The sequence below is a fragment of the Entelurus aequoreus genome, linkage group LG17 (assembly GCF_033978785.1).
Source record: "Entelurus aequoreus isolate RoL-2023_Sb linkage group LG17, RoL_Eaeq_v1.1, whole genome shotgun sequence".
In the NCBI taxonomy this organism is placed as follows: Eukaryota; Metazoa; Chordata; class Actinopteri; order Syngnathiformes; family Syngnathidae; genus Entelurus; species Entelurus aequoreus.
In genome coordinates, this window is record NC_084747.1 from 33,555,893 (window position 1) to 33,583,737 (window position 27,845).

At 39.4% G+C, this 27,845-nt stretch overlaps 1 protein-coding gene across 2 annotated transcripts in view; it reads right to left on the reverse strand.

Moving 5' to 3' along the window:
* Positions 1-637: 637 nt before the first annotated feature.
* spef2 (sperm flagellar 2) overlaps positions 638-27,845 on the reverse strand; it is a 52,453-nt gene continuing 25,245 nt past the window's right edge. The window contains exons 7-37 of one of the 2 annotated variants that reach the window (XM_062025513.1): positions 24,269-24,464; positions 23,956-24,144; positions 23,700-23,887; positions 21,091-21,241; positions 20,813-21,023; positions 19,583-19,653; positions 19,462-19,519; positions 19,365-19,390; positions 19,175-19,278; positions 18,854-19,095; positions 15,726-15,783; positions 15,469-15,629; positions 15,176-15,334; positions 13,589-13,713; positions 13,352-13,479; positions 13,132-13,270; positions 12,923-13,060; positions 12,696-12,818; positions 12,360-12,419; positions 12,128-12,270; positions 11,897-12,027; positions 9,635-9,773; positions 9,455-9,527; positions 8,114-8,270; positions 7,907-8,001; positions 3,281-3,463; positions 3,127-3,198; positions 2,872-3,042; positions 2,440-2,781; positions 2,183-2,305; positions 638-788 (exon numbers count right to left, since the gene is read on the reverse strand). In XM_062025513.1, coding sequence (XP_061881497.1) covers positions 753-788; positions 2,183-2,305; positions 2,440-2,781; positions 2,872-3,042; positions 3,127-3,198; positions 3,281-3,463; positions 7,907-8,001; positions 8,114-8,270; positions 9,455-9,527; positions 9,635-9,773; positions 11,897-12,027; positions 12,128-12,270; positions 12,360-12,419; positions 12,696-12,818; positions 12,923-13,060; positions 13,132-13,270; positions 13,352-13,479; positions 13,589-13,713; positions 15,176-15,334; positions 15,469-15,629; positions 15,726-15,783; positions 18,854-19,095; positions 19,175-19,278; positions 19,365-19,390; positions 19,462-19,519; positions 19,583-19,653; positions 20,813-21,023; positions 21,091-21,241; positions 23,700-23,887; positions 23,956-24,144; positions 24,269-24,464 — 4,192 coding nt within the window. In that variant the 3' untranslated portion in view covers positions 638-752. The remainder of the gene's footprint in view (positions 789-2,182; positions 2,306-2,439; positions 2,782-2,871; positions 3,043-3,126; positions 3,199-3,280; positions 3,464-7,906; positions 8,002-8,113; positions 8,271-9,454; positions 9,528-9,634; positions 9,774-11,896; positions 12,028-12,127; positions 12,271-12,359; positions 12,420-12,695; positions 12,819-12,922; positions 13,061-13,131; positions 13,271-13,351; positions 13,480-13,588; positions 13,714-15,175; positions 15,335-15,468; positions 15,630-15,725; positions 15,784-18,853; positions 19,096-19,174; positions 19,279-19,364; positions 19,391-19,461; positions 19,520-19,582; positions 19,654-20,812; positions 21,024-21,090; positions 21,242-23,699; positions 23,888-23,955; positions 24,145-24,268; positions 24,465-27,845) is intronic. The other variant, XM_062025514.1, reaches the window with a different exon arrangement.

Sequence of the window (27,845 nt, forward strand, 5' to 3'; positions counted from 1 at the left end):
GATGAAAGAGCAGCGGTTAAGAGCATCTAGAATTATTGCTCCCTCTGGAGGAACCTTAGTAGCTCGCTTTTCCCCAAAATCTGCAGTGTTATTAAAAAAGAGGGACAAGGAGGAGGGGCAGTGGCAAAGGGGAGTTATGGGTTCCCAAATATCAAACTGGACAAACGGGAATGTTCATTAAAGGCAACATACGGTATTATGTAATGTAATTTTCCCCCGAAGCAACTCCATTTGTTGGCTAACATTCATTTAAAAAAACACATTTAAGGAAATATTTGTCTTGCTTATTATTGGATTGCTTGGAAGGGACGCGGTAGTAGGTAGAACAGAACATCCCAGCTAAAAGGGGCTATAATGGGGTTGCGGGTGCTCCGGAAGGTCGCTGCTGGCAAGTGAGGCTTGACATGTAGGTTATCCTGGACAATGCACTCATTGTGGACGCAAACCGATGCGCCTCTGTGTCAGAGAGGTCATTAGAAAAACAAGTGAATCAGAAAAACTGCTGGAGGGTTTCAGGAAGAAGAACACGAGTCAGAATGGGTCAGCGCCATCATGGCTGATGTTTTCTAAAGTTAGTTGGTAAGTTAATGCGTGTGTACATGTTGAAGCGGTGCACGTTTACTCAATACCCACAAAATTCTACGTATTTTGAAAGAAAATAACAATAGATGTATGTACTGTTTTTTAATTATGATGTAGAAGACAGTTGATATATGTGTCATCAATCAATTAGGAAACTGTTGAGTCTTTCCTCATGGCTGATGGGCCTGTAGCACATTATGAACATTCTGAAAGAGAAAAAAAAAACATGTATGTCTCAGAGAAAATATGATAGAAAATAAACTAGAATGACACTATAGTATAGATTCAGAATCATAGGAATAGCAGCAGATATACAGCACACCTCTTACATTCACCTGAAACCATAAACTACTACGGTAACAAGCTAAGGTTTGTATTTGATTGAGAAATGTGAAAAATGTATTGCATAATGCTGCAATCTATCAAAAACAGTAATATAAAAAATAAAAAAAACTTGACGCCAGTTATAAAACATGTGAGGGCAGAGGTATTCTGCTTTAAGTAACAAGAAATGTTACCTTAAAAGGGACCAATGATGAATTTTGTCTTTTCTGACTTAAAATGTTGTTACAATGTTGGGTTAAACAATGTCAAAGCATCAAATCATAAGGTTCATGCATTTGGGTGTGAACTTGCACACAGTTGTGAATGCCTCTCCGGTGTTGTGCCATCTGGCTAAGTTGTCAATGCGAGGTAGATTAACTTATTTGACATTTAGTAAAGCGCTCAGCCAAAAAAGCTCAAATATATATTATTAAATGTCTTATTAATTTCATCTAACATAGACAGACAACATTCACACTCACATTCACACACTAGGGCCAATTTAGTGTTGCCAATCAGCATCAAAGTATCTTTTTTTGCAGGTCTGAATTGATCGGAGAGTGTGCAAGTGTACCAAATGTTGTGACTGAGTGAATCTATATAATGTTTATGAGGTTCATTTTCGACCTTGTCTGGAAAAAATTTTGCAGTGACGACTTTAAAATATATATTCAAAAGATAAATTCCAATACTTTTGAAGAGGGTGGGGTGTGGTTTCATTTGCTGACTTCACAAACCAACATCTGGCACACAGCCTCAAAAAATTAGTTATAAATGTGACTGTGGATCAAAACTAATGCAAACTTTACCCCAAAGCATATCTAATATAAATTATTTAGACTACAAGGAAGTTTTTTACATGTAGATTAAAATCATAATAGATCCCTGTGAAAATAGCAACTTCATAATCATTTCAACACCATGTTCATTCCTAATCACGATTGATGTCTGCAATATAAAAAATAAGTTTTCAAAGTGTGAGGTAAAAGGAGAGGACAAAAACACAACAGTTTTTCAAACCTGCTAAATTAACGTCAGTGATTTTGATTTTTAGTTCCAATATGTTAAGTGAGTAGACAGAGTCTGGAATGAGAATATGCCACAAAATATGCTTCAGAAAAGTCATTAACTATATTATGTTCTCTGAGGGGAGGCTGGCTACAGCACACTTTGAAAACCCCTGCTTTCACTTTAGTGATGTGCATGGAGCTGAACATAAAAATTATCAAGGTTTTTGTGACTGATAAAAAAAACAAAGTAGTCTTTACAAACTTACGATGAACAGGTAGTTGTTTCTGCTCTCGATCAGGTTCCGAAATATAGAATGCTTCGAGAGAACCGAAAAAGGGACACTATCTCCTGGATTGTAGCCCAGATCTGTGAATATCTGCACCAGATGCTAGAGGGCAGCAGAGAACGATAAAATGAGTTGTTTTAATGTCACATTGATCAGTTAAGACCTGCTCCATTTGAAATTATGTCTGTTTACTATGTAAACAAAATGAAATAAAGGTGACTCAGGTTCCACTATACCTCATTGTTCTCCTCCTGCCTCAAGCTGTGTTGAGGAAGGGGGATGTCACCTTTAATCCTGCTCAATTCAGGGCACAAGACAGAAAGGAGAGCAGGGATGGAGATTTGCTGCTCCTCCAAACTGTTGACTGATGCACACTCTTCATCGTCTTCTTCTCCGTCCTCTTCATCATCCTCTTCTTCTTCTTCCACCACTTCTTCTTCCACCACTTTTTCTTCTTCTTCCACCACTTTTTCTTCTTCTTCCACCACTTTTTCTTCTTCTTCCTCCTTGACCTTCTTGTCCTCTTCTTCAGGCTCTGAGGAGCTGAGCACCATGGCCTCTTCGGGGCTGATCTCAGACTGCAAACAGCAATTTCATTGTCATTGAATCGTCTGTAGAACATTTGATTGATAAGTGCCTGCTTTTTCTCTGCTCACTAATGAACTCACTGTGACAAGAGGCTCAGATGAAGGGTACTTGAGATGATGTCCAGTCATTACACTCAGCGCTCTGATGAAGCCTTGTTTGGGATCTGGATCAGGGGTGAAGTACAGTAGCATGGACATGTAGTACAGACGAGACGGTGGGTCAGAGTGGTCTGCAAACACCTGGAAGAATAACTAAGTAGGAAAAAGACAAAGGTATTTAAATAACATGGTACTATTGTCATGACAATTGCGAGGCACTGCAGGAGCATTTATTACCTTGCGTATTTTTTCCTGACGATCAAACTGTGACAACTCAGATGAGTCCTCCCTGGGAAACCACAACTCTGTCTGGTGTGATAAGAGGACAGACAACCACTTTAATTTGTGTAAGCTTTTAAACAAAGACACACCATGGAAACTTGAGACAAACCTGCAGATATTGCTCCTCGCTTATATAGCCTGAGCCTTCAGCGTCTGCTTCCTTGAAACGCTGGCGCGCACTCAGCAGGGCTGTTAGGGAAGGAAACGGCCAAGGCAGAGCAGCACTGAGCAGAAACTGGCGCCAGTCAATCTGCTTATAGTCATCCAAGAGCCGAGAGATCATTTCGTTCAGCTACAAGAGAGAGAGAGAATGTGATATGATGACTCTGTCATGAATCTGCATCCATCCATCCCTCCATCCATTTTCTACAGCTTGTCCCATTCGGGGTCGCGGGGGGGTGCTGGAGCCTATCTCAGCTGCATTTGAGCAGAAGGCGGGGTACACCCTGGACAAGTCGCCACCTCATGGCAGGGCCAACACAGATAGACAGACATTTACACTAACATTCACACACTAGTGCCACTTTAGTGTTGCCATAAATCTACAATCACAGTTAAATCCCCAAATGATATACACTTGGCCACTACCTTAGATACACCTGCATACTCTCCAGTGCCTTCACGCGGCGCCAGTAAATTCCGGATGTTTCACCCTTCCAGTCGTGTACAGCACCTCAGACATCTTGTTCCCTGTGGCTCTGCCCAAGCCTTGCGGTCATAGTGTTTTTTTCTCCACTCCTTCTGTGTGCGAATTTCGTTTCTCACACCTCAAGTGTGCATCCTTTGTCTTTTTTTCCTCATTCTGGCGTTCTTTTTGTTACTATTATTTTCTTTTTTTTCTGCGCTGTGTTGGGATCCTACTGCGGCTAAGCCAATCGACAAGTAGCTACTGGCCAACATGGAAGAACGAAAGAGAACGCCTCTACTCTGTGCTCACTGGCTTTGGACAGACTCTTGGCAATCATGATCAGCTGCTGCGTGATTTGATGGCCAACTTCCAGATGCTGTAGGCCAACGTCGGCACCCTCTGCCAGCGTTTCGATAAGACGAGCACTGTGACTCATCCGGAGGTCACGCTGGGACAGGGACATTCCCACCTTCACCAGCGGCTATTCCTCACACTCCTTGGGAGACCAATATTCCTCACTTCATCTGTTCCGATGGTGAGTCTGGCTGCTGCGAAAAGTTTCTGCATCAGTGCTCATTAGTTTTTGACCAGCAACCTGGTTCCTATTCTACTGACCAGGCTAAAAAAGCTTCTATCATGAGCCTGCTATCGGACAAAGCCGCCGCTTGGGCCGTGGCGGTTAATAAGAACTCTCCTGCTGTGCGCTTGTCACTAACCTTGTTAACAAATTAAATAATTAAGGTTTTTAAATACCTCCTAAAAGGCAAGGAAGCAGGTAGCTGTCTGTTGGACTCCATCCGTCTGTTGGGCTCCATCCGTCTGTTGGACTCCATCGATACATTCTCCATTGACCTTCATATCCTCACAGCAGGGAGCGGATTTGGTGGCGCTGCTTTATGCAGCATTTCTCACAAGGGATTGTCGCATCAAGAACTTGCGAAACATCACAAAACTGCCACCTTTGACACACTGAATTAATTAGCCATTCATATAGACGATAGAATTTCACAAGTGCAATAGAGAGGATGCTAGGGAAGATAGCCGATATCGTCCCTCTTTGCCTCGTGGAGCAAATCGACAGCAGCTGGAGTCGACCCTGTAATCATTCCTTCCATAACCAGCAGTCTTCAGCCTAACGGCACGATACCAATACAGTTTGGAAGAGAAGTCACCGCTGCTGAGCGAGCTCGTAGACAAAAAAATATGCCTTTGTCGCTACTGTGGAAGCCTAGACCATCATATATCCAAATGCCCCCTTTGTCCTCCTAGACAGACGACGCTTGCACCTACTGCTCCTCAAGATTCTTCTTCTCCTGCGGGGAACAACAAACAGCTCGCTTCTAATAAATTGTGTGAGTACACGCAAGCTCCTAGCCATGGAAAAAGACGTGAACTTTCAGGGATTTTTTCGAAAGGAGAAGCAGTGTCAAGATTGTTGCATTTATTGACTCGAGGGCAGATGATTGCTTCATGGACTCAGACTTTGTGAACTTACTTAAGATTGCTAAAATTAAGCTTTGCTCCCCTAAGGAGGTCCGGTCTTTAGATGGCCGCTTAGTAGCAAGTGTGACGCACCAAACTGAGACGTTAGCTTTACAGTTATCGGGTTAAAAAAACATGAAGCGATTCGCATCTTTATCCTTCCATGTCAATCTATGGCTGAAACTTCATAATCCCAGTATTGATTGGGGGAAGACCACCATTTTGAATCGGAGCACCTTTTACTACTCAAATTGTTTGCTCTCCGCTGTTCCCTCAACGGCCACGCCTAGCCATGTTAGTGATATCAATAATCTGCCGCATCCAAGACCAAGGTCCTTAACAAAGTTCCTGCAGGCAAGTTATTTGTACCGACTGAACTGAGGTCTGAAGTCCTGCAATAGGGACACGTGTCCAAAGTAGCGTGTCATCCTGGCGTGAGGCGCACACTGATTGTGATCTCGCAGAGATTCTGTTGACCAGCAATGGAAAAAGACATCAAGAACTTTGTGAATGCCTGCTCCGTCGGTGCCAGAGGCACATCCTCTCATTGTCCGGCAGCCGGTCTCCTCCACCCCTTGCCTATTCCATCACGACCATTGGTCCCACATAGTCCAAGATTTCATCACAGGCTTTCCAGTTTCCCGGAGCAACTCAGTCATACTTAATGTGGTCTTCTGTGTGCCATTTGTGGGCCATGTTTCTCACACCTTAAGTGTGCATCCTTAGTTATTTTTTCCTCACTCCTTTTTGAGTGCTCTTTTTGTTATTATTCTTATTTATTTTTATGCCCTGCATTGGGGTCCTGCTGCAGCTAAGCCTGACCGTGACACTAGGGCTTTCAAATTATATATATTTAAATCAGATTGATCACATTTTGAAATTTGGATTAGTTATGATTAATCACAGGTTATGACTTGCTTGCATAATTTTAATTACCTTAAGAAATGACAAACGCAATTTTTTTGTCAGAATGTCATTCACGAACGTTTGTAAATGTTCTAGTTGAATGCATGTCTATTATTTGCACAAAACTTGGTAATATCTAAAGTAACTTATCTAAAGTTATTTTCGGCTATAATTTGGTGTGAAACACCATTCAGAGCCTCCTCAGTCATTTATGTACTGACGTATGCATTGATTTGATCACTGCCAGTATAGCGGTTAAGGTAAAAGAGCTTGTGCAGACCAAATAAATTGCTTGATTAATCCAAGTGTGCACAGTTCATGATTAATGCGATCATTTTCCTTATATTTGACAGCCCTAATACATACATATACATATATAGCAGTGGTGGGCTGTCAGGGCCAGCAAGGCCTTCTCCGCTGGCCTAAAATAACCAGAAATCAAAATCATAATTAAAGATAAAATATATTTTTTATTTACTTTCCCTTCATGTCATATTATGCTCTTTCCAGTGCTGTTGTTTTTAGGTTAGAGTTTGTATCCAATCAGAATTCAGCTAGCTTATGTTGCCATGCTGTACGAAATCTGCCCGGGGCCTTCAGAATCAACAATGCAGGCGTCTGTGCGCTGTAAGTGAACGGATACATATGGTTGATAGACAATTGCCATAGCCAATCAGATCACGAGTTGTTGTCAGTAAGGCCTTGTAGCTGGCCTTACGCTGTGAGTGGATACTCACTTGGGAGACCCAAGTGAGTATCCAATCACAAGTTGCGAAAACAGGAAATGGCACCGGAGCCATACGAGCCATAGAAAGCCACAGAAAACTCACCTGTACTTACAAAGAAGGAGAGCAAAATGTTGATTAAGTGGCAGATATATATTTGCAAGGCCATTTTCAAGAAGGATACTTAAGAGAAACTACATCTTGTGAGACGAGGTCGGCCGACACCGGAAGCTATCTTGGCGGTGAAATGGGTTGCCCGCGACTTTCACACGAATTAACCGACTACTACGAGCGTACCACTGGCTTATGCAGCGTCGAATGGGTGCTACAAATTGTGAGTTCAAATATTTTATTTCTTAATTTTTCTTGTTTCATTTGTTTAATACCATTTTTTTAATTTTGACAGTACCACGTAAGGTATGTTTTAATTGCTGAAGCGGGTTTATTGAATGTTAAATACGCCGAAAAATAGACCGTTTTGTACACTGTTGAGGGGTTTCAATGCATGGTAGTGTGAAAGTGTGGTTCTGTATAGCATCTCCAGCCATGTCCATGCGGTGACATAAATTAAGGTATTTTGAGAGGTGAAGTCGGACTAAGTAGGACATCACTGAAGGCCTAGGTGAGAAACACACGGCCCGGCACTGATATATAGCATAGCCCCTGGCCAATTTTTTTTTTTAGCTCCAATGTGTCTCCCGAATTCAAGATTCTAGACACCCCTGCTTTAATGAGAGGTAATGGAAAAGCTGTATCCAAAATTCTGCTTAGCATTATTTGAAGTATGCAACCACTCCTGCGACCCCTTAAGGGACAAGCGATAGAAAATAGATGGATGGATGGAACTATGCACTGTATCATAATAATAGGTGTTACCTTATTTTAGCTACATTACAAATTCAACTCAGAGATTAGATCTCACTAAATGTGGATGGGTACCTTATATTGTGACTGCTGTGTGTGTGCTTATACTATTTGACGTCTAGCTGCATACCTGTGTATCAGTCATGGTCATCCAGGGTTCGGGCAGGGCATTAAAAGGGACAATGTCATTGATCAGACGGAAGAAATCAGAATTGGAAATGAAGCCTGAATATGTTTTAAGAGAGAATGAGGATAATTACTAGAGTAGATACAAATATTAATTATAAAGACAGCTAGAGAGGACACCAATATTGTCCAATTTGATTGCTGTGTGTACCTGATGCAGCCTCGTTGCAGAAAGAGTTGTAAAGTGATTCCAGCTGAAGGATGGTCAGCGTGGATGGTGTTATTTTCTCTGATGCGAGAGGACTTGGTGGGGCCGGTGGACTTGGCACCAGTCGTGAGTCTCCATTGAAATAGAAATAAATATTTTCCTGCAGAAAGCACATATTAAAAATGTAAGATTATTATACATTGGATATACCAACATTATTTTTGACCAACCAGCAAACCAACAAAATAAACCTTTTTGGTATTGGAACTCACGGTTATATTCGTGGGTCGGTCCTGACTTTGGCATTGGCAGTGTTTGGAGTATTTTCGTTAAAAGAGTAACACAATGACTATCACTTACTTTTAGAAGTAATAGTATACCCATTACAATCTCAATGATACATTCAAACTTTGTGGTGACCTGACCTGACATGTCCACTTATTGCTAAATCTTCCACCACTCCATTAACTCAAACACTCAGTCATACATTAGACCTCTAGTGGGGACTTGGGTTTCTGTTTAGGTCCCTCTCCCTGCACATGTCAATGGCTGGCCTTTAAGTTACAGCATCATTGGGTGAAATAAGCATTAATCATTACAGCAGCATCATTTAAGCGTGTACAAGGTAAGTATTAAACATCTGGCAACTAAGTATTTATTTTGTTAGCTTTATTTTTACTGTAGTTCATATAGGGCCTGATCTATTAAGAGCCCAAATAACGCTTGCTAAATAGGATGCACAAATTAAATAATTGCACATACTATCGTGTTGTGGGTGATCTACTACAGCAAGTGCATAAGTGGTGCAGACCGCCCTATCTAAATAAGGTTTTGCGTTTACTACCGGCTGTCACCATGAAAAACCTTGTTGACTGCCCATCAACGTCACCATGCTCCAACCTGTGTTGTTTGTGGGGTCAGGAAGATGCTGCAATTTATGCAGTGATTTACAACGGAACCGATTATTTTTAGTACGCTGACGGTGCTGCTTCGGAAGACACGATAACTGCGATGGTCCACTGTAATGAACCTGACGCAAGAAAATACATGTTGCAAGAATTTTTTTCATATAGGAGATGTATAGATATAAAATCTCCCATATGAAAAGTTTTTTTCACATAGGAGATGTATTAATATAAGATCTCCTGCATGAAAAAACGCCAGCAGACACCATAATGGATTGATTAAATTTGTTTCAGGTGTCTGCTGGCTCCAAAGCTGCCTCTTAAGACATCCAGCAGCTATAAAGGGCATTGCTGGTAAGACGATTTGTCTAACAGTCCAAATATCTCGACACGTAGTTGCTATTTCGTTCATTTAACAGATGCAATTCTCAAAACTTACCAGCACCAACTCATTCTCAAGCTGATCAGCAGTCTCTATGTAGTGACGCACCACCTCTGTTAGTTGGTCAATACTAGGGAAAAAGAGACAATTATACAATTAATTGTCTTGTAGACATTAAAAGGTTTTGACCAGCCTTAAACATTTTAGTTACTCATTGTCACCTTCATAAACACTGACCTATTCATTTCAGCAACAAAATGTGCTTCTAACCAGTCCAGCATGTCACTAAAGATCTGTTCAGCTCTGCTTTGCAGGGAGTTCACTAATGCCAGGCCGTGGCCTTTCACAAGCTTAATCCGAGTCTTTGCTGCACTCCCTGGAAAGCACAGAAAACCTGTGTGTGTATAGGTAAGACATTGGGCCTGATCTACTACGGGTTTGCATGAATTAAAACATGTAAACTTCACAGTGCACGTTAAGATGATCTACTCAGCTTGTGCGTCAAGGATTGCGTCTGATTAACTAGAAAAATAGCAAGTCCAATCCATTTAGCGTGCCTTGAAGTATATGTAGAATATGTGCCGATTATCAGAATGCCCACAATTCTGAAAGGAGAAGAAAATAAAAGTGGTTTATCAAGCCTATAAGTGTTTGTGGCTGCTGTTTTTGCATCTATAGTATATTTAGCACATTTGGAAGACACATGCAAATTGGCACGGAGGGGATTGCGGTACAATGACAGACAACGAAGATAGAATCCTCTGTCCTTGTCGACATATTTGGACAGTTAAAAATTTAAATATTGGACATACTCAGCAGTGTGATTGTATAGCTACTGTATGACATAAAGGGGACTGCACTTTTTTGGGAATTTTGCCTATTGTTCACGATCATTATGGAAGACAAGACAATGGATGTTATTTTAATTTTTTTCCATTCTAAATATTCAATAAATGCAATCAAATGTCCGCTTACAATGGAGCCTATGCGAGCCGTTCAATTATGCCTATAGAGCCACTAAAAAAACATTCAAACACCTCCATTAGGGTTTCATATACATTATGTAAGTATATACAGTATTTTATCTATCTGAGTTGGCCCTGCGATGAGATAGCGACTTGTCCAGGGTGTACCCCGCCTTCCGCCCGAATGCAGCTGAGATAGGCTGCAGCACCCCCTGCGACCCCGAAAGGGACAAGCGGTAGAAAATGAATGAATGGAAGTATATATATAATGTAATAACTAGCACATTTATGATAACATTTAATAGTTATGTATTTATTTTTTTCTTTGTCATTGATTTCTGCTCACTGCAGACTTAATGAGCGCCAACAAACATAATAAAACATCACTTACCGTGCAAGGTCTGCTGTCATTAAAATGCAGACTGCTGGGATGTTCATATATTCCCATTTAGGTGACGAATGGCTCATAATCCTTACGAAGAAACAGGGTGGACAAGCGTCTTGTGTTATTATGGCCATTTTTGGGTCCTAAATGACTATCAAAGTGTACCAACTTGTTGGAATACCTACTCAGACTTCTTGTGTGCAGTTTAAATGCATGATCGATGATGTAGAATACATTTACATGGAGCAAGGAAGCGAGGAAGCAGCAGACCACTCGATTGTGTAAACATAGGGACACACGGAAGGGATCACGGCGCAACAATAAATAGTTTGTGTGCGTTAGCGCTTATAATAACTATATCACTAATACTTGGTTAAAATTCAAATCCCGAAATGCAAATGGAGTATTGTTGGCGGTTTTTGAATGGTTGTTTATTGCATTTTATGGGCGAAAGTGGAGCTCCCATTGGCTCCGCTGTAAGCGGACGTTTATTTACATGTAACTATTGCATTTAAAAAAAAAAATCAATTTGTTGTCTTTCATAATGATTGTAAACGATAGGCAAAATTCAGAAAAAAAAGTGCAGTTCCCTTTTAAGGGGCCTAATTTGTAGCCAGCAGACACCAAAACAAAATCAATTGATTAAATTTGGTGTTATTTTTTCTCATTCATTTTGGAAATATTACATTAGTATTGATACATCTCCTGCAGGATTCAACATCTTGTAACATGCATTTTATTATGCCTGGATCATTCCAGGACACTGTCACAGTTATTACCAGTGTTTGTGGCATTCCCAGGACACACCTTCAGTGTTCTAAAAAGTTGGTTATTTTGTCCAGATTGCAGTGGAACTGCTTCTAATAGCCCAAAAAAGTGAAACAGATTATAATTGTGTGCTGCTTGCTCCACAACTTAGCAAAACCCTCAGTTTCGAGCATGATGCCATCTGTGTGCAGGAAATGCAAAAAACAAATTTTGGGGGGGGCAGTTTGCACTACTTTTGCACTTGCTATCAATTGCACACACAGTCTTAGTAGATCACCAACAATAATAGTATGTGCAATTTTATCATTAGTATTTAGCTTAGCACTTGTTATTTGGGATCTTAATAGATCAGGCCCTTATTTAGAAAATGCCATGCAGTACCTTCATGTCTGAGTGCAGCCGTGTATTCTTTGAGAAGTTTATTTTTGACTATTTTAACAGCAACAGGGGTCTTCTCCACAACATTCTCAACAGCTGGTGTGGGGCTGGGTGCAGGCGGAGGAGATGGGGACCCTGGAGAGACAAATGGTAGCCTACTATATTATAAAAGTAGAAATGGCGACAACATGCAACAAGTGTACAATTTTGACAAGCAGGAACTTTTAATATTTTCCTTTATTCTTTTTGTTTGTCTTGCTATTTTCTTTCTCCTTTTCCTTCTCTTGGGCTTTCTCTTTCTCCATGGCCCTCTCCTTCTCTTGGATTGATTCCAACTCTTTTGCCTTCAGGTCCACCTGCTGAGGTTCTGCTGACACCTAGCCAAATGTAGTATAAACAAGGCAGTGTGTAAAACTTGTCACACATAAAAACGTTCACATATTCTGTATTAAACACAAAGCTTTACCATTTTAGATATGAGCATGAGGACCTCGTCTTGTTTGGCAATCAGGGTCTCACAGGGCGTCTGAAGCAACCAGAAGCATGAACAATATTTTAACCCTATAACTGTCCATCACTAATATTATTATCATTCATGGGTACCTTTAGGATGCATTTGCATAAACTTTTGAAAATATTCTACTTCTTACATTTCCTGCTGAAAAAGTAGACAATATACTGTACATATCGAATTTGGACACAACTCTTATATGGAATTATACAGGTGTTACTAATGAGTTGCACATGTGAGCAGGTGAAAAACTGGAAACTAAGTGAGGAAATCAGCATTAAGAGTAAATACCCTTAAAAATCCTGCATCTGACATTTCCAGGAAGGTGATAGGGTCCACAATGTCCAGTTGACCAGCGCTCAGGTAGTAATCTCTCAGAACATTACGGGTGCTCTGAAAGCGGGTCATTTCCACCTAGGCAAAACAAACTTTTCACTTAAAGCTTTGGGAAAAAGTAATGGAATCATTTACCAGTATAAATATAAATAGGCAGTTGGTTATCTATATATTGGTGTTACCTGTATGAGTCTTAAATGATGGTTAACAAGGACAATAGTGTGATCCTCCAACCATTTCTCCCGTATGAGCACAGCCCTTTGTGTCTCATCGTCCTCCTTGTGCGTGTCAACAATGTCCCACAAATGCTCTCGCAGGTCCTACGCACAAACCATCGTTGTTAACACACTTTTATGCCACAAAAATACTGTAATCACTTTATTTATCTTACATTAAGACGGTGATTTAGCTCGGCTTTGGTCTCCTCATTGTGTCTCAGATCGTCGGGGATGCTGTTGTAGTCCTTCTGCCACTGAGAGACTAATTCCTGCTTCAGGTCTGGTCGCTCCAGGTATTGCCTGAATTCCTCTCTGTACATTTGGTATCTTAATTTAGGTGCAAAAATACAAATGAACTAAATCCATTGAGTCAAGCTTTCAAATTCAGTTCACCTGACGTCATATAAGTGATGGTCAATAACAGTGCGTTCTAGGCGTAGCTCTTGCATTACAGCCCTTACACTGCTCACATAGGCCTCACAAATTGTCTCCCATTGTTGAAACAGATATTCAGACTTTTCCTAAAGATCAAAATACCCGGAGAAAATTGTTAAGTTACAAGTTATCTCCTGGAAAAACAATTATAATTCAAAGACTGGCAACAGACAGACAACAAAAGTTGTTTCCTACCGAGGACACTGGCTCATCCACGTAGACCCAACCAGAAGAACCTGGGCCGGGTGAGGAAGAAGCGGGAGGGGCTTCTTGCGACTCCTCATCAGGTAATGAGTCAGCTGGTGACTTACCTGCTAGATCTGTGGATTGGTTAGAGCAGTGTTTTTCTTTTTTGAGCCAAGGCACATTTTTTTAATTGAAAAAATCCTGAGGCACACCACCAGCAGAAATCATTAAAAAATTAAACTCAGCAGCCAATATTGACAGTTAAAAAGTCGTTCTCACAATTGTTGGATATGAATTCAAACCATAACCAAGCATGCATCACTATAGCTCTTGTTTCAAAGTAGGTGTACTGTCACGACCTGTCTGTCACATCACGCCCTGACTTATTTTGATTTGTTTGCTGTTTTCCTGTGTGTAGTGTTTTAGTTTTTGTCTTGCACTCCTATTTTTTATTATTTTTCTGTTTTGTTTGTATTTTCCTGTTGCAGTTTCATGTCTTCCTTGAGCGCTATTCCCCGCATCTGCTTTGTTTTAGCAATCAAGACTATTTAAGTTGTGTGGACGCAATGCTTCTTTGTGGGGACATTGTTGATTGTCATGTCATGTACAGATGTACTTTGTGGACACCCTCTGCTCCACACGTTGTAAGTCTTTGCTGTCGTCCAGCATTTTGTGTTTTGTTTACTTTGCAGCCAGTTCAGTTTTAGTTTTGTTTTGCATAGCCATGCCTAAGCTTCAATGCCTTTTCTTAGCGGCACTCGCCTTTTGTTTATTTTTGGTTTAAGCATAAGATACCTTTTTACCTGCAAGCTGCCTCCCGCTGTCGTCTGTATATTGTGATCACGACACGACGCGTTGCCGACATCTACAAACCAATTAGCTACCTGCTGCCACCTACTGATATGGAAGAGTATAACATGGTTACTCTGCCGAGCTCTAGACAGTACAGACACTCAACTATGGCACATTATTTACGGATTATAATTACTTGTGTGCAAAAAATATTTTTAACCCAATTAGGTGAAATTACATAATCTCCCACGGCACACCAGACTGTATCTCACGGCACACTATTTGTGCCGCTGCACAGTGGTTGAAAAACACTGGGTTAGAGGGTCCATTGAACTCCATAATAACATTCATGCTAACTTTTACAACAGAAAACGTATTGGTCATGAGTGCTTACAATGGCGGTATAGCTCGGTTGGTAGAGTGGCCGTGCCAGCAACTTGAGGGTTCCAGGTTCGACCAGAGCTTCTGCCGTCCTAGTCACTGCCGTTGTGTCCTTGGGAAGACACTTTACCCACCTGCTCCAAGTGCCACCCACATTGGTTTAAATGTAACTTAGATATTGGATTTCACTATGTAAAGTGCTTTGAGTCACTAGAGAAAAAGCGCTATATAAATATAATTCACTTCAATTCACTTCACAATAGAATCACATGACCAAAAAACTTGAATTAATGATTAGAAATGAACAAAGGGCTCCATTAGATAAGTGATGGTCATCAATGTGTCAGTAAAATATGAAAGAACGATATATAACACAAATAATAGATAACAATTGGGTAGAAAGCTGTAGCAGCGTAGGAGTACCTGTTGGGGAACTTGGCTGGGATTTATCTCTGTCCTCAGTTAGACTTAAATCTGATTCTTCATCTTTGACCTCTTCAGTTGTGACGGTTGGTTCTTGGTCTATCTGCACAGGTGTCACAGGACGGGGGGCCTCTACAGACGGTGTGGTCTCTAACACAACTTTTTTGGTGCAATAAAAAAATACAAGATCAAGTTTGTTCCCAGGAAAACACCAGTACTACTACTACTAGTACTACACTACTACTATAAAAAGGCAGAGCTAAATAAAAAAGTGTTATTATCGATGCATTTACCTTCTTGTTTTTGCACTATGGTCTTCTGCAGGATATTCTTCATGTTCTTGTAAAGCTCCTCCTTTGGTACATCTGCATTTACCTGCATCAAAATGCTTTTCCTCCCACCGTTCCCATACCATTCCTTCAGTCTGGGCCAGTTGTCTTGAAATGCTTTGATCCTAAAAGTGCAGTGAAAAGAATATATGTTAAAATGGGTGATGCAAGCCCCGGCTAGTAAAAAAACACAATTGGAGCATGGCATTGAATTCCATTACCTGTGTGGAATCTGTGCCACATACAGTTTTTTCTCTGCAATACTGTCAACAGGTCTACCTATTGATAAAACAAAAATACGATTCATAATAATCACTCATGAGTCTAACAATGAAATTCAGTGACTCAATGAAACATGCTGTTATGAACCTTAGTTTAGAAAAAAGTTACAAGCATAGGGTACAATTCCAAAAGGTTTGATAAGATGAAGCATTAACATTGAGGGGAAAACAAATACTTTTCTATTACGTTGTTCCCCCCCCCTAGAGAAAAAAAGAAAACTTTCCGCGCCCCCCTCCAACTCTCCACCGGGACTATAACAAGTATAATCTGCCTATAAAATTGTTACAAGTACACCTCTGCATAACGTTGTGTCGTTTTTAACATTAAAAAAAGAATTATAGATAAACTTACAACAAACATTAACATGTTTTTTATGTCTGTAACAGAAAATATTTAAAATGATTACATTTGCCTGAAATTTAAAAAAAATATCCTTATTTAAACTATAAACATTTTGTGACTGACTTGAACCATTTGATACTGAACAATACATTTTAATAAACTCAATAAATAACAATAGAGTTAAATTTATCAGCAACATTAACTCAGGTGCACAATACATGAAACACTTTAACCTACAAAACAAAAATGAATTAAACAGTTTGTGCTTATTTCTATTTGTTTATTTTTTAATCCAAATTAGGACGTCAGGATTAATGTCTACAATGAGGACGTTTTGTATTGTACAGCTTTTAGAAGCAGGTTTGAAGTATGATACTGCTGATACTGATAAAGCATGCCCCCTCTGACATCGCACCAAACTTGTGTGAGTAATTAATTGATCAAAAAGTGTGTTTGTTCTAAACATACTGAATAGTACACAATTACTGTACATGATAGTAGGGCTGTAACAATACAGTACATGTATTGATTTTGGATTTCTCGCTACGGGACCTTCGATTTGGTACAGAGGTGAAATCGATACACATTAAAAGCAAGGGCATGGCACCGCACCAGGAGTCTACTCAGTCAGTAAACAAATGGCTAGCGAAATAAGCCCGAGCCTGCAGACACTCTCTTTCATTGTTTAAAAGTCTCCTGTTTCGGAAAACTTCGCTTTGCTGGTGAAATACGAAAGCGGTCATAGACAAGTGGATAGGGTGAAAGCAGTGCCAAAATTGATAAGTTGACCATGAGAACAGCGCAACAAACTGGAGATATCAAAGATGCTCTTCAGCCATTGAGGGACTTAAAAAATATAGCTTTTGTGTCCAAAAGCAGCATTGGGGCCATTTTATGGCTTCACATTTTCTGCATGCTATATATATATATTTTTTTTCATTTAAAGATTGCATTCAATAGAAAATGAATTACCCCACTGTAACCTTAAAACCCAGGTATGTACCGTTATGCCGACACATAATGCACATTAATAATAAAACTTGCTCAAAGTTTAATTTTTTTAAACCAAACATTATAACAAGAACCCCATCGGCTAGCTTTAGTTACCATTAGTGGTTTAATAGATCATATATATGTTTTTAAAGTGTCCATATTTTTCACAATTACTAATTATATTGAATACAAATTGCTCATTGTTCCGAAAAATTTGTTTGGTGTTCCGGTTTGTCACTCACCACTGTCTCGCCACAAAAACACGCAGTGAGCGTGTGCACATACACAAAAGCAGGCCCAGTGAAGCAACTAACAATTTGCAGTCTTGGTATGATAGACTATACATTTAATTATAGCCAATGTTAGCTATACAAATTGTTATCATTCGCTAAAAACACACAATATGTAGTATAATATGTACATTAGGGCTGCGAATCTTTGGGTGTCCCATGATTCGATTCAATATCGATTCTTGGGGTCACGATTCGATTCAAAATCTTTTTTTTTTTTTCGATTCAACACGATTCTCGATTCAAAAACGATATTTTCCCGATTCAAAACGAATCTCTATTCATTCAATACATAGGATTTCAGCAGGATCTACCCCAGTCTGCTGAAATGCAAGCAGAGTAGTAGATTTGTGTAAAAAACGTTTATAATTGTAAAGGACAATGTTTTATCAACTGATTGCAATAATCTAAATTTGTTTTAACTATTAAATGAACCAAAAATATGACTTATTTTATCTTTGTGAAAATATTGGACACAGTGTGTTGTCAAGCTTATGAGATGCGATGCAAGTGTAAGCCACTGTGATTGTTCTTTTTTTTTTTTTTTATAAATGTCTAATGATAATGTCAATGAGGGATTTTTAATCACTGCTTTGTTGAAATTGTAACTAATATTGATACTGTTGTTGATAATATTCATTTTTGTTTCAATACTTTTGGTTTGTTCTGTGTCGTGTTTGTGTCTCCTCTCAATTGCTCTGTTTATTGCAGTTCTGAGTGTTGCTGGGTCGGGTTTGGTTTTGGAATTTGATTGCATTGTTGTGGTATTGCTGTGTATTGTTTTGTTGAATTGATTAATTTAAAAAAAATTATAATAATAATTTTAAAAAAATAAAAATAAAAATGAAAATAAAATAAAATAAGATATATATAAAAAAATCGATTTTTTAAAATGTGAAGTGAAGTGAAGTGAAATTATATTTATATAGCGCTTTTCTCTAGTGACTCAAAGTGCTTCACATAGTGAAACCCAATATCTAAGTTACATTGCAGTTTTATTGCAGTTCTGAGTGTTGCTGGGTCGGGTTTGGTTTTGGAATTGGATTGCATTGTTATGGTATTGCTGTGTATTGTTTTGTTGGATTGATTAATTTAAAAAAATTTAAAAAATTAAAAATAAATACATTTAAAAAAATAAAATAAAAAATAAAAATCGATTAAAAAAAAAAAGAGAATCGATTCTGAATCGCACAACGTGAGAATCGCGATTCGAATTCGAATCGATTTTTTCCCCAAACCCCTAATGTACATGTATGCATGTACATGTTACGTACGGGCAGTTACATCATTACGGGCTGAAAGCCATAAGAGGGCGGGATATAATGCTTAAAACACTCTGGAAAGTTAGCACCCTCTTATTATACATCTACAAGTTGCAAACAGCCACTTTAAAATGGCCATTTAATGTATTTATAGATAAAGAAACAATCATTTTAACATACCAGTACGATGGATGGCCCGCTTGGCAACACAGTGATCAGGAATATTTAACAACACAGCCAAGTCTAGTGCTGGTGGCGGGGGTGGGGGAGTCGGCGGATTTGGATCAAGGACAAGGTCTATCTTTCTGCCCGCACTTTCGTTCTTCGTGTCCAGAGAGGAAAGCGCAGTCTCTAGCAGATAGGCCTGGTCAACATTGACAGGAAACCCATCCAGGATCCATCCTGATTCAGGTGGAATCAGACTAGTGACAAAATATAAGACAATATTTCTATAGACTGAATCTGTTTATGCCTCAAGTTATTGAAATCAAGCAGTAATACCTTACAGCCTCCGCCACAATGTCCACCAATAACTCATCAGGTATGACTTTGCCTTCGCTCAGCACTGTTGCAGCAACTTTTCCGAGTAACGCACGGGCTGACAACTGGGATACAGAAACAGGGAGCACTTGCAGTGAGGAGAAATGTGCAGTACGGCTAAAAAGAAAAACTAGATCGCTCATTCTGTTACCTTTGTGCCCGATGTTTCCTGTTGATCTAAAAAGCGATGACATGCATACCAATCACACAAAGCGTACATAACAACATTACTATATTCAGGAACTCACCGTGTGTCAGCTCTCTGGGAGATATATTATTCTCTGTGTCTTCCATTTCTTCTGTGACCTGTACACGTGGTTTTATAGGGTTACTGTGAAGCTTCTAACATCCAGTATGAGTTTGTCTCACCTCTCCGTTTTGGTAAGCGGTCAAGGCCTCTTCTACTAGCTTGTCCGCTGATAGGATACATATGCTGAGCTCTAAAAGAAGAAAACAACAGGTTCCCTTAAAAAGTTAAAGTTAAAGTCCCAACGATAGTCACACACGCACTAGGTGTGTTGAAATTATCCCCTGCATTTGACCCATCCCCATGTTCACCCTTTTGGAGGTAAGGGGAGCAGTGAGCAGCAGTGGTGGCTGCGCTCAGGAATCATTTGGTGATTTAGTGCCAAGCACGGGGCAATGGATCCCATTTTTATAGTCTTTGATATGACTCGGCCGGGGTTTGAAGTCACAACCTTCCAGTCTCGGGGCTGACACTCTGACCCAGCGGTTCTTAACCTGGGTTTGATCGAACCCTTTGGGTTCGGTGAGTCGGCCTCAGGGGTTCGGCGGAGCCTCCGCCGCGAAGGTGTGACCTGATAGAGGCAGACCGTTTAACACACCCGACTCATCGTGTAAATAAAAACTTCTCCCTATCGGCGTATTATGGATACCCCCAAACAATGTTCCCTCTAATTTTCCATATGCGTGAGCAAACGCAAAAACTTCTTGAGCATTCAGTGGAGCACATGTAAGCGACGTCAGACGTGCACATGCACTGTGGCCACACCAGCAGCACACCTGTCCCAAACCTGACTAAATAACAAGTTAAATGTTTTATTATTATAATCAAATGACAGCAGTCATTTCCATGATATTATTTTGTAATATGAGTGTTTTGGCCCACTTACAATGACAATAACAAAAAAATATTGTTTTTCATGAGCTGTGTACTAGTATTGTATGTCTGGGTGGAAAACGAAGAAAAGGAACAGACTTTGCTGTGAAAATGACATGAGTGGCACTTGCCAAGGTGAAGCCAGGCATATCTGAACTGATCTCTCAAAGGCAACAGCAGAAGTCACACTGATTTGCAGGTGTGTGATTTGTTGTGAGTTCATACACTGTGTTGGTTTTGTTCTTTGAACAAGGTGATATTCATGCACGGTTCATTTTGTTCACCAGTAAAAAAACATAACTTTGTCTTGAATTAGAAAAAAAACACAATTTTATTTTTCACTAAAGAAAGGTTTGATGAATGTGCGTATGAAACTGATGGGGTTCGGTACCTCCAACAAGGTTAAGAACCACTGCTCTAACCACAAGGCCACTGAGCAGGTTAAAAGACAATAATAGTGAGGGAGGATTAGTCCTTACCATGACCGATCCTTTTCAGGCATGTGGTCTTGCCAGAGCAAAACTTGCCCAAGACACATGCCTTGATCTTTTGCCCAAGAGACAATGATGGGCTTGATGGTGGGGCCATGCTCATCAGCCTCAAGATGACATGTCTGAGAATCATGTTGTGGCTTGGCAGAGAACTGGCCTCCCCGGCTTCCTCTGGCCAAATCCACTCTCCTACCATGTTCTAACACACATGGTTAAGAGTTAATAGACGGGTAGTTTTTATCACTTAATACATGACTGTAACTTACAGTGTATTCATCATAGTCCTGGTCGTTGAGGAGCTCCTGTTTTTGAAGCTCTACAAGGTCTGGTGATGTGGGCCGTGCAGGCTGGTCATATAGAGGCAGACCGTTTAACAGCAATTCCTTCCATTCAAGCATCAACTTCGCTGGGATTTGACTGGACAGAACACAGATTGGTCTTAACAATAAACTATACAATAAGTTGAATATTGGGATTTCATTAACAGCCGAGTCTCCTACAGTCACCAGGTGCGTGGTCTTCAAAAGCAAAAAAAAACACTGGGGTCTCTAACTAGTGCTGGGTGAAATAACTGATTTTAACAGCTGTGGTTGTAGGCAACCTCGTGATGTAGTTTTATTGACTCCACAAGAGGACAGCAGCTGTATTTGAAGTACCATTGGTGGTCAGCGTTCAGCAGCTTTACCTACTTGTGCATGTGCTTAAAATGTTGGTTGTACTACTCAACTGTTGGTGTGAAACTCATGCCTGTTACTTTTTCCGTAATGTTGCTTTCATTGAACTTCATAGCAATATTATTGCTGACAAAACTTTTTTTTTCCCTTTCCGCTATTACAGCATTGGTTCTGTTGTCGCTGTAAGGTGCAACGTACAGTACTTGTGAATAACTAACCCTGTGGTTAAAGAGAGCTACAGTAAACCCTTGTTTACTGTGGTTAATTGTTCCAGGCCTGACCTTGGTGAATTAATTTCAGCGAATTATTATTATTGTACTACTTAGTTCATTTAGCCATAGTTATCCTTGAAAATGCGTTATATAAGCCAAAGATACAGAAGGTAGAATATGCCTTAAAACAGTGGTTCTTAACCTGGGTTCGATCAAACCCTAGGGGTTCAGTGAGTCAGGCTCAGGGGTTCGGCGGAGGTCAAGACACACCCGACTCATCGTGTAAATAAAATCTTCTCCCTATCGGCGTATTACGGATACGGCAACAGCAGAAGTCAGACTGATTTGCAGGAGTGTAATTTGTTGTGAGTTTATGCACTGTGTTGGTTTTGTTCTTTGAACAAGGTGATGTTCATGCACAGTTAATTTTGTGCACCAGTAAAAAAACATGGTAACACTTTAGTATGGGGAACATATTCACCATTAATTAGTTGCTTATTAACATGCAAATTAGTAACATATTGGCTCTTAACTAGTCATTATTAAGTACTTATTAATGCCTTATTCAGCATAGCCTTATTATAACCCTAACCCTCTAACCCTCACCAAATAACTCTAAATTAAGTCTTTGATACTTAGAATATGTTCCCCTAGTGTCCAAATAACTCTAAATTAAGTCTTTATTACTTAGAATATGTTCCCCATACTAAAGTGTTACCAAAAACATAAAACTTTGTCTTGAATTTGAAAAAAAACAACATTTTATTTTTCACTAAAGAAGGGTTCGGTGAATGCGCATATGAAACTGGTGGGGTTCGGTACCTCCAACAAGGTTAAGAACCACTGCCTTAAAATAAACACGATAGAGTGAAGCCGCAAACTTTCAAGAGCAATGTGGCCAGGGATGACTGTATACGTTTTCTTTTCCACTGTTTTCATGTAGTCCAACTATTTTGTATTACCGTAATTTCCGGGTTATAAATCGCACCTAAATAAAAGCCGCACCAACCTAATCAAATGTACTTGTGTGTATTCACAAATTTAACAAAAGACAGTGCCTGTTACAAGGTGTAAAGTAGACTATCGGGCCTGTCAGTGGTGGTGGATATCCATTCCGTTTGGCAGCTGTTTCCTTTTTGATGGCCAAGTCAATCGTTTTCAGCTTTGGGCCAACGTCATGTGCATTTGGTCATTTCTTCTCTATGACGAGGGTGAGTCCATAACGCGCGCTAAGTTCAGCTTTGGGGCAACGTCATGTGCATTTGGTCATTTCTTCTCTATGACGAGGGTGAGTCCATAACGCGCGCTAAGTGGCTGACTGATAATTGTGTGAGTGTGTTAGACTTAATGGGTACGGCGTGGCGCTGTTGGGAGAGTGGCCGTGCCAGCAACCTGAGGGCTCCTGGTTCGATCCCCACCTTCTACCAACCTCGTCACATCCGTTGTGTCCTTGAGCAAGAAACTTCACCCGGTGCTCCTGATGGTTCGTGGTTAGGGCCTTGCATGGCAGCTCCCTCCATCAGTGTGTGAATGTGTGTGTGAATGTGGAAATAGTGTCAAAGTGCTTTGAGTACCTTGAAGGTATAAAAGCGCTATACATGTATAACCCATTTACCATTTAACATTTAATGTGAACAATTTCATAGGCCTGATGTGAAAAGGCTAAATGTATTGGCGGCATGTGAAGCTCCATAAACTAAATCCATAAATTAGCCATAGCATTGTATAATGCGCATGGTTTCAAGTGTGGGGGGGGGGGGGGGGGGGGGGGGAGTAGTAGCTATATGCATGATTAAAGAGAGATATACGTTTTACTTTCCACCTTTTTCATGCGCTCCAATCATTTTATATTTTATGTTTTATATAAGTTTCGAAATTTCTGATCCAAGAGCCTTTCTCCAATTATCACCTACCCAATCCTCTTTGAAGTTTAGGTAAATAAATGCCACAACTATAATGAGAGAATTCATAATCCAAAAATGTATGTACTTTGCGGTGAGCAGGCGATATTCTCCAACTTTGGTAGCTAAGTCCACAATCTGCTCCAAAATATCCTTGCAGTTCTCAAGGTGTTTCTTGGATCTTTTCTGAGCACCATCCTCAACCATCTTCCTGCAGAATTCAAGCTCTAGTTGAATCTCCTCTGCACGGTCCAGCTGAGCTTGTTTGGTCAGGGCCTGAAAGACAAAATGTCAAAAAACAGGTCAGAAAAGGCTTGTAGATGGAGAGATGTTTCACCACTCACCGCCTCCCTTTCCAGGGCTTCCCGGAATTCCTTCTCCCTCTGCTGCTGGAACTGCTGCTCAATGAGCAGGCGGTTCTGCCGGAATGCATCTTTCTGCTTGCGCATCTGGAGGAGCTGCACTGCCAAACGTTTCTCTTGCAGAGTCTGCCCTGTCAGATACCTCACCAGCTGCTCTTCCCGCCATCTTTCCTGAAGGGGACAAGCTAGTTATGATAGAATCAGTTGTAAAAAAATTAATAAAATGAATTTGATTTGCATGACATTAAATTATTGTGTCTGCCTCATTGGATACATTAAAGCTAATGTGACCGACCTCTTGAGCTTCGTGGGCCTTGAGCTGCTCTATCAAGCATCTGTTTCGTCTTTTCTCTCTCTGCTCAGAAGCTGCTTCATTCTCTTGCAACCTCTGACGGATGTCCTGAATGTACTTGCTGCTGGACTGGAGTATCAGGTCATTTGCACCTGCACCACGGCCTTGAGTGCTGCCCCCCACTGGAGCGTCTAGACCACTAGCAAGGATAAGAAGGTTGAACTAATTCAAGTATTTGTGTTTATGTATGAGGGGAAATCTCAGCCTACACTCTTGAGAGTAAGGGTTTAAAAAGGGTTATTCTTGGGGAGCAGGAATTCTACCCAGAACCATTTGTTTCTAAAAAACCTTTTTATGAAAAAAAGGTTCTTCGAGGTTTCTTTGTAAAACTGCGGGTTCCTGTAAGAGTCATTTCAAAACAGAAAACTCTTTTTTGAAGAGTTATTTTATGGCTGTTGAAAAAAACATGGGTATTTGAACAGCTTAAATATTCAAATGTTTAGCCATACTATATAGTATATACAGTAGTAGTACAGTATAGTATATAGTACATTTGCTGTACTATATTTAATGCAGATGTGTTTGGAATACCGGTACCCTTATCAGTTAATTATACTTGTTTTGTCAAAGTCTTACAGGGGAAACACATTTTTGGGGGGAATTTTGTCTATTGTTCACAATCATTATGAGAGACATGATGATGGATGTTTTTGTTGTTGTTTGCGTTTAAAATATTAAATAAATTCAATCAAAAGTTTGCTTGCAATAGAGCCTATGGTAGGCCATGTAATTCCGCCTACAAAGCCCCTAAAAAAAATTCAAACGCTTCCATTGAGGTTTTATATACATATATATGTAATGTAGTTACCGGCACATTTATAATAACTTTTAATATTTATGTATTTTGGTAATTTTAAGAATACGCGGCGGACTAATTTCAAAGACGCATCATGACGTTTGTATTTTTTTCTTCGTCACTGATTACTGCTCACTGTAGACTTTATGAGAGCCAACAAATACAGTCTAATAAAACATCACTTACTGTGCAAGGTCTGCTGTCAATAAAGTTAAAGTTAAAGTATATAGAATGCCGACTGCTGGGATGTTCATATATTCCCATTTAAAAAAAGAATGACTATAATCCCCACAAATAAACTGGGTGGGGGCGGCATTTTTTTGCCATTTCTGGGCCCTAAATGACTGTCAAAGTGCACTAACTTGTTGGATTACCTCCTTAGACTTCTTCTTTCCAGGTGATATGCACAATTTATGATCTATAATAAACTTCCAGGGAGCAAGGAAGCGAGGAAGCAGCAGACCAATCGATGATGCAAACATAGGGACACACGGTAGTGATCACGGCGCCGCTATAAATACGGTAGTTTGTCTGCGCTAGCGCTTATAATAATTATATCACCAATACTTGGTCAATATTCAAGTCAGTTCAGTTCAGTTTCTGTTTATTTCAAACATCCATACGATACAATGTTGTGCATCACATATTTCCAGTTGTTTCATTACAGCACGTCTGAAAAAAGTAGGAAGAAGCAGAGCTTATTTAATCCTACCCCTTTTCATATCATAGCAATTGTATCCCATTTCCCTGTCCTCTGTTTGTAACAGAACAGTGAATAAATAAATGATAAATTAATTAACATACCATAGTAAGTAAACAAATATTAAAAACATAAATAATCATTATCTAAAAAAGAAAAGGTTCAAGATGTTCATCATCATTGTTCTTCTTTGTACTGTTAGTGAATGAAGCGCACATTTGTATTTGTTTCCCCATATTTCTACACAATAACTCAAATAATGATAATACTAGTGAGCAGTAGAGAATATGAAGTGATTTTTGGTCCAGAACATTTTTTGCTTTATTCATTACTGACATGTTTCTTGCTACTTTTTGTTGTATATTTTTTACATGAGGTTTCGAGTTAATTTTGTCATCTATTGTTACACCCAAAATGTGTTTTATTTTACCCTTTCAATGTCTACTTGTGTTTGATTTTCCCTTCTACTGTTACCAAATAACATTATTTTAGTTTTACCAAGATTCAAAGATAGTCTGTTTTTGTCAAACCATCTTTTTAATTTGTTCATTTCTTCTGTTATTATTTGTATTACCTTGTGTGTGTTCTCTCCTGATCAAAACACAGTTGTATCATCTGCAAATAATACTAACTTCAAGTCCTTTGTAACTTTACAAATGTCGTTTATAAAAAGATTGAACAATTTTGGGCCAAGTATTGAGCCCTGAGGTATGCCACAAAATATTTTCAGCTCTGTAGAAGTGTGTTTGCCTATCTTCACGTATTGCTTCCTGTTGGTTAAGTAGCTTCTTACCCAGTTCAAGACCAACTCTCTGATTCCATACCTTTCTAATTTGTTTATTAAGGTGTTATGATTGATTGTGTCAAATGCTTTTGTTAAATCCATAAACACTGCAGCAGCACATTTTTTGCTATGTATTGCTGGTAATTTCTTCCGTTATTTCGATAATGCCATTGATGTTGAGATGTTGGCTCTGTATCCGTATTGGTTGTCTGTGAGTGTTTCATTTTTATTTATAAAATGTGTCCAATCTGTTCTTAAACAGTTTTACAATAATGTTAGAAAATTGTGGAATTAGAGAAACAGGTCTGTAGTTTGTAAACTGGTGTTTGTTATCCGTCTTTTAAATTGGTACGACTTTTGCTATTTTCATTTTATCTGGGAATTTGCCGGTTTGAAATGATAGGTTGCTGATATATGTTAAATATTCTGAAATCTCTTTAATAACCTTTTTTATCGTTTACATATCAATTCCGTTATAATTAGTTGAGGTCTTGGTTTTAAATTTTTTTACAATATTAATTATTTCCTCTTTTGTCACACCTTCGAGGAACATAGAGCTGGGATTTAGTCTATAGTGTCATTCAAGTCCTCAACTGACTCGGGATCTGGAATCTTTTACTCCAGGTTTGGTCCAATGTTCACAAAGTACTGATTGAAGCTTTCAACTACTTTGTTCATATTGTCATTTTTTTACATTTCCATCTGAGAAGTATTTAGGATAATCCTCACCATTTTTAATAACGCGATTTAGGATGCCCCATGTTGCTCTCAAATTGTTTTTGTTCCAGTTCAATTATTGACTAATATTCTTTCTTCTTTGTTCGTAGTATGCAGTTAGCGTGTTCTTAAACGTGTTGTACTTGTTTTCTGCTTCTGTAGATCTTTGTGTTATAAATGTTTTATATAATGCATTCTTCTTGTTGCAAGCATTTTTCAGTCCTTTTGTCATACATAGTTGGTTATTTTTCTTTTGCTTTCTATTAAGTTGTTTCAATGGACAGTGTTTGTCATAAAGCATCTCGAAGGTATACAAAAAATACTATATACATTATCTACATCATTTTCACTGTATACATTGTCCCAATTTCGATTTCTCAGTTCATTTGTGAAAGCTGTCATACAAACGTTTGTACTTTGTTCTGTACATATTCTTCGAAATGTCTTTTTGTCATCAATGTTCCTCTTCTTGTAGTTTTTGTCATAGATTATGAAAACTGGCAGATGATCACTGATGTCAGAT